At 41.3% G+C, this 12,434-nt stretch overlaps 1 protein-coding gene across 1 annotated transcript; it reads left to right on the forward strand.

The window, feature by feature from the left end:
- Positions 1 to 3,002: 3,002 nt before the first annotated feature.
- LOC129494404 (olfactory receptor 5B21) lies at positions 3,003 to 3,956 on the forward strand. Its single transcript, XM_055301286.1, has one exon. The coding sequence runs from the start codon at positions 3,006 to 3,008 to the stop codon at positions 3,954 to 3,956; it is 951 nt and encodes a 316-aa protein (XP_055157261.1). The 5' UTR covers positions 3,003 to 3,005.
- Positions 3,957 to 12,434: the final 8,478 nt, after the last annotated feature.

Genomic DNA, 12,434 nt, shown 5'->3' on the forward strand with positions numbered 1-12,434 from the left:
AGAAATTTACAATCATAGGATTTATCCTAAGGAAGGAGGAGCCATCCATATGCAGGGGTATTCACTGGAACATTGTAAAGTGGAAACACTGGAAAGCAAGGAGTGGAGCAATTATGCTGGTTCCTATCCAGTAGCATTTCACTGGTTGACTGAGCCAATTCTTATGACACCAGCACAGCACTGGTGTGTGTAACCCCCATCCAGACAAGATGGTCTCGGCTGTCTCCTTGTTTGGTAGTATAAGCAAGGCTCCTGGAGGTGAGCATAGCGTAGTGTTGAATCACTATGGTGTACACCTGAAACTAACATAACATGGTGTATTAACTAGACTCAAGATAAAAAAAAAAAAAAAGAAGCCTCCTCAATCTGATGACCTCAGGTATTTTCCAAGGTAAGCCAAGGTCAAGCAGAGTTGAGGCATTTACTGCTTCTCTTCCCTGTCCTTCCTCCACACTTTTTCTCTCCCTTCCCTTGCTCTGAGCCCTTCCCCTGCTCTGCTTCCAAGGACAGGAAAAGCCTCTAAACCAACAGGGAGGGAGACCATGGGCTCCAATCAGGACACAAGCCTTTCACCAGGTCTGCTGGCTCCATTCACCCTGTTGTTTCTGAATATTTCTCATAGCACAAGTCTAAGCTAATATTTTGGCAGGAAGCATGGGTCCAGCTAGACGAGAGAACAATGAACTGTTTGTTGTGGAGTTAGGTAGCATGAAAAATGTTTAAACACTTTGCTGTTGATGTTCTGATCTATTCATCAAGTATTTATTTATGTGTGCTAAGGGCCACAGGAGCCTGGGTGGGCCAGAGCCGGTGAAAACAGAGGTCCCAAGGGGCTAAGAGCTAGTTGTGGAGCTGGGAGGTTCCCCAACTAATTGTGCTATAATCAAGCCAGACTCCATTGCTTTGAGAGGGCAGAGAAGAGAGGACTTAACAGTAACCAACATCAATCACAAAGATTTCTTTTTTTTTTATTTATTTAAATTCAATTTAGTTAAATATAGTGTAGTATTAGTTTCAGGAGTAGAATTTAGTGATTCATCGCTTACATAAAACACCCAGGGCTCATGAAAAGTGCCCTCCTTAGTGCCCATCACCACCCCTACCCCCCCCCTCCAGCGACCCTCAGTTTTTTCCCTAGAGTTGAGTCTCTTACGGTTTGTCTCTCTCTCTCTCTGATTTTATTTTATCTTATTTTATTATTTTATTTTTCCTTCCCTTTCCCTATGTTCATCTGTTTTGTTTCTTAAATTCCACATATGAGTGAAATCATATGTTATTTGTCTTTCTCTGACTGGCTTATTTCACTGAGCATAATACCCTCTAGTTCCATCCATGTGATTGCAAATGGCAAGATTTCATTCTTTTTGATGGCTAAGCAATATTCCATCATATATATATCTCACATCTTCTTTATCCGTTTATCTGTCAATGGACATTTGGGCTCCTTCCACAGTTTGGCTATTGTGGACATTGCTGCTGTAAACATTGGAGTGCATGTCCCCTTTCGAATCATGATTTTTGTATCCTTTGGATAAATAGCTACTAGTGTAATTGCTGGGTCATAGCATAGTTCTATTTTTAACTTTTTGAGGAAGCTCCACACTGTTTTCCAGAGTGACTGTACCAGTTCACATTCCCACCAACAGTGTAAGAGGATTCCCCTTTCTCTGCATCCTTGCCAGCATCTGTTGTTTCCTAAGTTAATAACAAAGATTTCTGATTTCTGATAGGAGGTGAGGACATCTATATCTCCACATAAATACACCGTCAATGGAATTACTGTTAAAGAATAAACTCATACAGACATTAAGTGTTGTGATTAACACCTCCGGACTTAACATCAGGCAGACCAAGTTTTTGTTCCACTTCCAACACTTACTAGTTATGTGACTTTGGATAATAGTCATCGTTGTCTTCTTCTTCTTCTTCTTCTTCTTCTTCTTCTTCTTCTTCTTCTTCTTCTTCATTTCCAGTCCCAGCCACTAGATATCAAGAGCAAATGGTAGCCAGAAAAGGGAGACCACGCATAAAATATACTGCCAACTGGAAATAATCTAAGAAGAGAGCAAAATGCTCTATCATGGAACACTGTTTATAAAGCTGAAAAACTGGAATCAAAGAGAGTGGGGTGTTATCACTATTCTCCATGTGTAAAAGAAGGAAAATAACAGGATTCAACCCAAAAAGTTAAATGAGTTAACTGTGAATAAAGCCTAGTATGTTGTGAGCCATTGTTATGATTTCCATGATTACTACCATTTAGTTTAGGTGCACAGAAAATATCAGGAGATCTCCTTGGAGGCTATATTCTTAGGAATGGAGTAGGAAGACAAGAAGTGAGGGGTTTGTACTTTTAACTTCATACTATTCTTTTTTGATTTTTTAAAAGATATTTATTTATTTATTTATTTATTTATTTATTTATTTAGAGAAAATGTGAGTGGGGCTAGGGGCAGAGGGAGAGGGAGAAGCAGACTCCTTTCTGAGCCAGGAGCCCAATGACTCAGGGCTCTGCTCAGTCTCAGGACCCTGAGATCATGACCTGAGCGAAAACCGAGTCAGACACTTAACCGACTGAGCCACCCAGGCACCCTTCTCTTTTTAACTTTTAAAAATGAAATAAATAAAATATTTAAAACTATGCTACTGGACTTTTCATAATTATATAATATAAACATGTAGGATAATTTAAGCTCTGAGTGCATGGGACTTTGGATTTGGGAATATAAAGATGTGGCCTTTGATTCTGACCCTGCTGATTAGGTTATTTTGGTCAATATTAAGCTCCTTGAGCCTTAACTTTCTCATCTTTAAAGTGGGTACAATATCACCTACCTCATAAGATTAAATGCTATACTATAATGGAAGAGTCTTGCATATACCTTACATATTGTCAACATGTACTGGTTTACTATTTTTATACCATCCCATCATCCCTTCTGTACTTTCTTTTCATTTTCATTGCCTCTTCTTTCATCACCCAGTGAAAATTCAAGTTGACATCAATGGAGAATAGCACAGAAGCCACAGAGTTCATCCTCTTGGGATTAACAGATGACCCCAATCTTCGGGTCCCCCTCCTCCTGGTATTTTTGTTCATCTACCTCATCACTCTGGTTGGGAATGGGGGCATGATGGTGATCATCCACTCAGACCCCCACCTCCACACTCCCATGTATTTCTTTCTCAGCAACCTCTCCTTCGTAGACCTGGGTTACTCCTCAGCTGTAGCCCCAAAGGCAGTGGCTGGCCTGCAGTCGGGGAACAAAGTCATCTCCTACAGTGGATGTGCTACCCAGTTCTTCTTCTTTGTGGGTTTTGCCACTGCCGAGTGCTACCTCCTGGCCTGCATGGCCTATGACCGCCATGCAGCCATATGCAGGCCTCTTCATTACACCACCACCATGACAGCAGGCGTGTGTGCCCTCCTCACTGTTGGCTCCTATGTCTGTGGCTTCCTCAATGCTTCTATTCACACAGCAAACACCTTTAGACTCTCGTTCTGTGCTTCTCATGAGATTAATCATTTTTTCTGCGATCTTCCTCCACTTTTGGCTCTCTCATGTTCCAACACACGCATCAACAACTTGGTTGTCTTCTGTGTCGTGGGCTTCAACGTCTTTTTCACCCTCCTGGTCATCCTCATCTCTTACCTCTTCATATACATCGCCATTCAAAGGATACGTTCTGTGGAAGGACGGAAGAAAGCCTTCTCCACCTGTGCCTCCCACCTCACTGCCGTAACCATCTTCTACGGAACTATCATCTTCATGTACTTCCAGCCCAGCTCCAGCCAGTCCATGGACACAGACAAAATTTATTCTGTGTTTTACTCAGTGGTGATTCCCATGTTGAACCCCTTGATCTACAGCCTTAGGAACAAAGACGTAAAAAATGCTCTCCGGAAAGTACTCAACAAACTTCACCCCCAGTCTGTAAGTGTAGGTGGGAAGTAGACAGGTAGCTGAGTGATAAACCTTCCCCCAGACCTAGATGCCATCGTGACTTCTGAGCTTCGGCAGATTGCAGACTTTTCTCCTCGAAGAACAGTGCTTACTTCTGCTACTTGGAGAAATTATGAAAGCAGCACTTGGAAATGTCTCACTGAGGAAGATAATCTTGTATTTAGTGAATAACAACTTGGGACATTTAAACTCTTCTTGCACTAGTTTCTTGATGTGATTCAAAGCAGAAGATCAAAGTGTGAATTGAATGGACTTAATTGGAAGAAATTTTCACTCACCATTAAGATTTGGTGTAAGGATCACATCTTCACTGTATAATACTTATCAGTTGAAATGTACAACATTATGCTTTCATATTTGGTCCATGAGTTTGAAAGTTAAAGTTTATAATGCAGACAAAAGATGTTTAAATATTTTTAATAACACCTCTAGAAGGTTTTAACTCAAAGAACAGGACACACTATACCCAGAGTTGGATGACCCAGCCTTTAATCCTTCCAAACTCTCGCCCACATTCCTGCTTATTCATTGGTTGAGCACTTTTGTATTTTCGTAACTCCTTCTGTTAATGTGTTGGGATAACTTTGGTAGAAAACAATAAGCCACCTTTGTATGTAACAGTGTCGGTAGATAAATTGTTTAAACTTTAACCTGAATAAACATATCTTTCTTTAGAAAGCTTGCACTCTGTTCCATGCTTTTGGCCTTTGTCTAACATAATTACCAAAGCTTGCAGAAGGTTTGGAGGAAAAAGCATTTTTTCCAAGGGCTATGAAAGAGGAGATTTGTCTTCTGAATTAAATGCTGCATTTCTCAGCACCCTTAAGTTTGGTGAATCTATTATGAGTACACATAATAGCTTTCTGTGCCCTCTTGGCTTCTGTTTTTTCAATAATTCAGTTCACCTCTGGATCCCTGTTGCATTGCGATGTTCTGTAATTAGATGCTACAAGAATAAAAAAGCCCACAGAAATTTACTTCATAAATAGGAACAGTACAATGACACATAGGTCAAGTCCACCTTCAGGTCTTATTTTGAGTCCTGGATGGTATCTGCGAACGTGTGTGTGTGTGTGTGTGTGTGTGTGTGTAGGGGAGTGGTGATTAATTTTATTTCTCACATATCAATGGCTTGATGGTGTTTGCAGCCACAATTAGTTCAAGTCACAGGATATTTCATGATATCCAGATCTCAAAGACAACAACAACAAAAAAAGAATTATTTTAAATGTGAAAACCAGAAATATGGGTGGGCAAACTCAGGGAGCTTAGAAAGTCAAATTAGTTTTGAGATTATCAAACTCCTTATGCACAGAGCAGCCTCTGTGTGAGGAGAGTGGTTGGTGGGTCTTGTGGAGAGAAGAGCAAAGAGAGAGTTTTGGAACTGAGGCTGATCTATAGGAGAAACTTCCTCTGGCACATGGCCACTGCCACTTAACAAGACCGGGAGCTTCTCCTGGATCCAGCACCCCAGTTTAGGCAGAAAAGTGTGTGGCTCTCCTAAGAGTTAAAGACCCGATGCCTATATATCTCTCTTTCCTGCTGAAGTCCTCCCCAACTAGTCTAACAATTGATTGCAAATGGGTAAAAGAGAGAACTAGTTCTAGCGTCAAGAGCTGGATGAAAATCCTTACTCTTCTTAATCAAGTGTGTGACCTCAAGAGTCACTTAATCTCTTTGGCCCCAACATATGGTAAACTGTGAAGATGACAAAATAAAGTACTTGAATGTGCCCAGCATAATGAATGCATATTCAATACAGCGGAGACTCACTTGGCTGTCCTTGTGTGCTCCACTTTGAGCTTCTGAGCTCCCGCCCTCTCTCCACCCCATCCAAGTCCAAGTTTTTTATTTCTAGCCATTGCTTAACTTCCTTTCTTCCGAGCTGCCGGTTCTACATCAGACACATTTCAAGCTGGTTTTATGCGAACATTCATTTACAGAAGCTACTCAGAAGGAGACGGCTTGTCGCCAGCAAGACATTAATTTTCGGAATCCACGTTCCTGTGGGGAGCTTTGCACTTCCACATGGGAAATCTGTCAAATGGAGACTAAATGCCCATTTGGTTATTAACAACACCCACCCTCCCCCTGTGGGGCTGGTCTGATGAATGGGAGGCAGTGACTAAGGCTTGTAGCTCAAGGGAGTAAAGGAGTAAAGGCACAGGGAGACTTCTTTCCTGAAATGGCCAAAAAAGAGAGTGAAAACACATCAATCAGGCCAATTATTTATATCGGGATAAATTGCCCCTTTGAAAAAGGATTCATGATTGAATTACTCTAAATACGGGGCTCCCTTTTGTGCGTTAGATGATTTGTTCAGCTTTATGTATGGGGAAAGGAAAATTAAAATATTAGGAGTCTTTGACAATTGAAGCTAACATGACAGAGCCATGACTTCTTTAGCCTTCAAAGAGCCTTTAAAAATAATCTCGACCGACCCTCTCATTTTACAGCTGACAACCCTGATTCCCACAGTTTAGCTTGCTTCAGCTCACAGAGAACCAAGTCTTATTAGACTCTTATTCATCCTTTACATTCTATAAAGTTCTTGATGTGTCAAAAGACATTTTTACTTCCATTGTTTGCCACGAGGTAGATTTTTTGCGCTTTGGTTTTGCAATCAAGGAAACCAGAGCTTTGAGAAGTTAGCTTACCTGCCTACTACTAACAAAAGGAACCAAGATTTGAACATTAGTTTTGCCTTCCCTGCCCAATTCTCTAAGAAAGAACAAATAGCCTTATACTTTAGTATGTTTCAACAGAGGACTTATTTCATGTATAAATCATTTACAGTCTTTCACGATAAGTCCCTGTGGTGTGGAAAGGCGCTGTGGAGAATACAAACAAATATAAGACTATAAGATATAATTCCTGCTTCAACAAAGCAAATCCTCCTGCACATATGGTGACCAATGCAATGCACTTTTGAGATTAATGACTCAGTATTGGATAACTTTGTTGGCAAGAATTCTTCCTATACTCTACGCAACATGAATGGATCAGAGCACATGTGTTTTCAGCCTTGAGAATTGGAGTTGGCTCTTTGAATGCTGCAGCCCACAGAGAGAGCAAGCCTCAGCCAATGTTTACTGGGCACTGAGCATAAGCTGCAAGAAAGGCATGGCGTGAGGTCTGCTCAGGCCATGTTCGATGCCATTCTTGCTTCAGGAGTAGCTTGCAAATGTGCAGTAAAACAAGGCACGTGCTTCTAGATAGATGGCAATTCGAGTCATTGGTGGTCATTGTCAATCAGGCAAGATAGAAAATAATAATTAGAACTCTTCAGAAATTAGACAGAATCCTGTGGGCAGGGAAAGCTCTTTGGAGGAAGTGCAACATGAGCCAAGCTCTGAAGGGATAATGTAGAAAGAGCCCAGACATCCAACGTAGAAGACAGCCTCTCGTTGAAACCTTACCACTTACTAACTGTGAGACTGGCAGGAGTCAATCAGGAGGAGCCAACTTCCTCCTCATCAAAGAGGAGATTGTAGCAGGTCACACCATCCTCAAGGACGTGGTAAAGTCAAAGGAGATCATGGACAGGAAAGTGTTTTTAAAGTTGCTATCCTCTCGCTAATGTCAGTATTGCCACTGACAAATCATTAGCAGAGCTGAATGGAGAGTTCCTGACCAACAGGGACCCACCTGAACCCAGGGAAGGCAGATGGGATTGCACATGGCAGGAGCTTCTTTCTGTTGTCAGAGGCTGTAGGAAAAGCAGACCACTCAGACAGCAAGTAGATGGACCACCAAACCCTCAATCTATTACTTCTGGAGGCAGCTAGGACTTGTTCCCATCCAGCTGGATGAAGGGTCTGGGCCTATGAGAATGATTGTGTCCCCATAGAAAAATCACTTTCATTGCAAAACTTCCATAGGATCTCCCCACTCAGCTACTCAGATCCAAGCCCAAGAACCTCACCTCCTATTCATGACAAAAGATTTCTCTGTTGTTGGTCTGTGATTATTTCATAAGGTATGTGTATATGTGGTGAGGTGAGGGGGGGTTAGTTTTTGCAGTATATTTAACCAGCAAAAAGTTAGTGTCTATATATGTATGTATATGTATGTGTATATATATTAAAACTTCTTACAATTCAGTGAGAAAAAGCCTAATAGAAAAACATAAAATCGAGTTATTCACTCTATTGTTCATGTTAATTTTACTTATCTCTAGTTTGGGATAGTGATGAGCAATGCTGATGTGAACTTTTCACCACGTGTCCCAAAGCACATAGGCAGTCAGTTCTCTAGGGTACGTGCATTTGGATGAATAATTGCTGATCTGTAGGTAAATAATTTGGCGCTGGTCTTGGAAGTAGTTGTACCAATTTATATTTGTATCAACAAGTGTGTGAGTTCCCAATGCCAACACTTGATGTTACTGGGCTTTTAAATTACACCAATTTGAAGAGAGGTTGGTGTTTTTAATTGTTGGTTTAATTGTATTTTTTGATTACTGATGAAGTCACACACAATTTTGTGGGTTCTTTTTTCTCCAATCCTTTCGGCCACTTTCCCATTGCTATGTAAAAATAAAGCAAATCACAAACAGATCCAAATGCAATTATGGAATGAATATTTCTGCTTTATTCCTGACTTGGATGCTGCCTATATTGATGTTTGCTTTGTAACTATTATTAAACTCAACCTAAATGTTTTATGCACTTTTTTGAGTATAAATATATGTGTGTGTGTATGTATAGACACACACATATATATGTATGTAATCACAGTGAAAATGTTAAAAAAGGAAAATGAAACATAGTTACTATATTCATTCCTATATTTCATCACAGAACTTTATGTACTTTTTGGTTGTGTGTCATGTTGTGTACTTTTCTGTATAAGATGTATTTCATAATACAAATGTTAAAAAAGATACATCCAACCAAGTTCCTATATATAAGAACTTCATAGCATACACTAAAGTGGAGACAGCACTTACTATAAATAACTTTAATTCTATGTAGCAAATGATAAAAAAAACAATTAGAGATACATATAAACTGTTGTGGTAGAAAGCAGAAAGAATAGGTCCCTGGTGGAGGGGCAGGTGGGCACCAAAATGAAAACGTTTGTTCTGGACAAGACGCATGCAGTGAAATGAGAAAGCAGTTACGCAGATGTATTCAGCAAAGTGTTCTGTTTGTCTGGAATGTAATATTCATGAAGAGAAGTAATGGAAAACAAGTTTGGAATGCTGTAGGCTGGTGCCCAAAACTTGAAGGAATATTCTCTTTCAAAAGTTAAGATTTTCAATTTAAACTTCTTTCAAACTCAACTATGGAAAGTCTAGATATCTTGCAAAGGTCAGAAGTAGAGGTGGAATCCCAACCACTGTAGACATTTAGAACAGTCTTGCTCATGCACCTATGTTAAGGCAAAGCATTTGTTTACTTCAGGCAAAAATTGTTCAGCATTTGTGTGTGAGCACGTATCCACCTAAAAATTTATTTTAGCTCTTCTGGTAGCAGACATTGGTCATTTTTGAAATGCCCAGAATCCATTTTCGTTCTTTTTCTGAGCTTTATTTATTCATTTCAGGGGGAGAGAGAGAGAGAGAGAGAGAGAGAGAGAGAGAGAGAGAATGAATAGGGAGAGGAGCAGAGGGAGAGGGAGAGAGAATCCTTAGCAGACTCCCTGCCCTGAGATCACCACCTGAGCCAAAGTCTGATGCTTAACTGACTGAGCCACCCAGGTGTCCCCATGTTCCTTCTTAAAAACATTTTGACTTTCTTTTTGGAGAATGATCTCATAATCACTGGGTTGATGGGAGAATACCGTGTCCTCCCAAGGCTATGGGAGCTAAAGCAAGGGGAACCTTTCCTTCTCTGCCCCTGTAAAGAGATTCCTACAGGGAAAAGCATAGAGGTGCACCGAGGGCAGGTGTGAGTCCTAAGCTCAGTCAGTACAAAGTTCTCACTCTCCCAACTTTGAACCTGAAGCAAGTGCTACATATACCACATGAAGGCTTGCTTTCAGGAAGTTCATTTGCCCCAGTGGTGGGATTTGGGTCAGGTCATTGTCCAGATAGGACACAGTTTCTTTACTCTGACTTCTGTTCCATAGTCCCCTGCAAATGCCCCTGGTTCTTGCTTTTTAGCCAGTAGCCCATGGATTCTGTGAACCTCGTGATATCCTTTTTTTTTTTTTTAAGATTTTATTTATTTAGGAGAGAGAGAGAGAGAGGGAGAAGCAGGCTCCATGCAGGGAGCCTGATCTGGGACTAGATCCCAGGACTCCAGGATCACACTCTGGGCCGAAGGCAGGCACTAAACCACCGAGACACCTGGGAATCCCCTTGTGATAGCCTTTTAATTACCTCCTTTTCCCCTTTATGTTAGCCTGAGTTGGTCCATACTAAGACATATCTAATATATCTAGCATGTGGGAAACACTCCACTAGGGATTGGATAGTGAACGAGACAAGATCCCAACCTCAAAACATTGAGAAATTGAGTAGAGATGTAAAATGTTAAAAGAACAAGAAATAAAACCCTCAATAGTACAAGAGAAGTCTGTAAGCATTTTAACTAGCAAGTCAGTAGGAAAATGAATAATGCAGAGAAGGCATCACCATAAAATTTATCTTACTAGCAGAAAGAAAGTAATTACCAAGTCATCCATTCTGTAATCATGTTTTCCGGGTAACAATGCTGATTAAGATCTAGAATTATTGGTATAGAGATGAAAGAGCCCTCAGGGCTATTTTTGTACCACCATCACATGTTTCAGGGGAGGAAGTTGAGGCCCCGGGAGGGGAAGTGGCCTTATATCCAAGAAGTGGCTGAGCCAGATCTCATGCCATGATCTACCAGTGCAGACCCTCACACACCACAGCTGCCCTGGCCGGTGGCCAGTAGCCATATTATGCATGTGAACACCCACTTTTGCTTCTTCCTGGATGTTGAAATAATCACTCTTTGTCCTTATGAATACCTTACTGGTTCTCTCCTCTGATAATGGTCCCTTTATACCTGAGTGACACGTGGACTTGGCTACAGCTGGAGGGAATGTCCTATCTAAGAGCAAACATGTTTCCTTTCTCATTAATTACAGAAGGCCTTCTCTTTGGGTCCCTAATTAGTTACCCTTCACATTTCCCCTCTTCAATTCCAAGTATGTCTTAGGTTGGTCATAGTGTCTCCCATAATGGATGCCACAGTGAGCCACCTGGACTTCATAGCTGAACTTCCCAGAATTATCTTCAGGGATCCCCCTCTCCCAAGGTAACCTACAACCCAGACTGGTCAGTGAAGGACATAAAGGCCTGGTCCCCTTGTCTTGTCTCTTCAAGATGGTTCCTGAGAGCTATCCCAGCTCCAGTTTCCCAAAGAATAGGCTAATGCCCTCGTGTCTGGTCCAGTCACCATCTCTCCCTCACAGATGCCGTTCCCAAGAGCAATCCCTGGTGAGCCACCTGCACACAAATCTCAGTCTCAGAGCCTGCTTTCCAGAGAATATGATCTATGAGGTCTCCTTGTCAGCTCTTAATTCTGCAAACTTTTGATGGCCAAATAATATTGTTTTACCTTCTTTGGAATGGTGCTTTGTGCTGCTCACAATCTAAGAGATAAAATCCTAATCTCCAGATTTTTTTTTCTGAATAAGCAGAGGATAATAGCCCTGAATTGGGTGCACATAACATCCACATTTCCTAGAGACTTAAAGAGCCCTAGGAGCTAAAAATACTTCACCAAGTATTTTTGAGGGTCTCCTGTGTGCTAGGAGCTCTGCTGGGCATTGTCACCTTTGTTTCTCATGCTGACTCTGTTAGCATTGAATTCATCATCCTAATTTTATGGTTGATAAAACCAAGCCTCGGGGATGTGAGGTGACTTACTAAAGGTCATCCAGCTGGAGGAGTGTTTTGAGGACAGGCACTCTGTCATCTTCACCTTTGTGTCCCTAGCACCTAGCTTAGTACCTGATATATAGCGGTTGTTCAATGATTCCTACTGAATGGACAGATGATTTGGCCCTCAAGGAAAGGGAATTATAATTTTATCAAGCACTGTTACCATGCCAGTTTTGTTTTCTATAACCCAGTGTACAATTATCTCCTTAAAATGCACAACTAATGCGTGAGCGGTGAGTTAAATTTCCCATTTTACAGATGGCAAAACTGAGGCTCAGATACACAGGTGCTGAGTGGTAGAACCAGGATTTAATTCACTCTATTTTGGAAGCCTCTACATGCCTTCTACTCTACCTGGACCTCTGCACTGTCTCCTGTTTCTCAGATAAGGAATCAGGTACAAAAGCCTTAAGTAGCTCTACCAAAGTCATGTTGGAAGAGTGGCCGTGTCAAGGCTCAACTCAGATTTTCTATCTCCCCTTCCACCACACCAACTAGTTCTCCTGCTCAGCATGCTCAGAATCTGTAGGACTGTGGCTACCTTTTCCAAACATGGTCGGTAGGATGCCATTGTCACTTAGATCGCAAAACTCCTCACCAAATAT

Source organism: Nyctereutes procyonoides, unplaced genomic scaffold (genome assembly GCF_905146905.1).
Source record: "Nyctereutes procyonoides isolate TBG_1078 unplaced genomic scaffold, NYPRO_anot_genome, whole genome shotgun sequence".
NCBI classification, from domain to species: domain Eukaryota; kingdom Metazoa; phylum Chordata; class Mammalia; order Carnivora; family Canidae; genus Nyctereutes; species Nyctereutes procyonoides.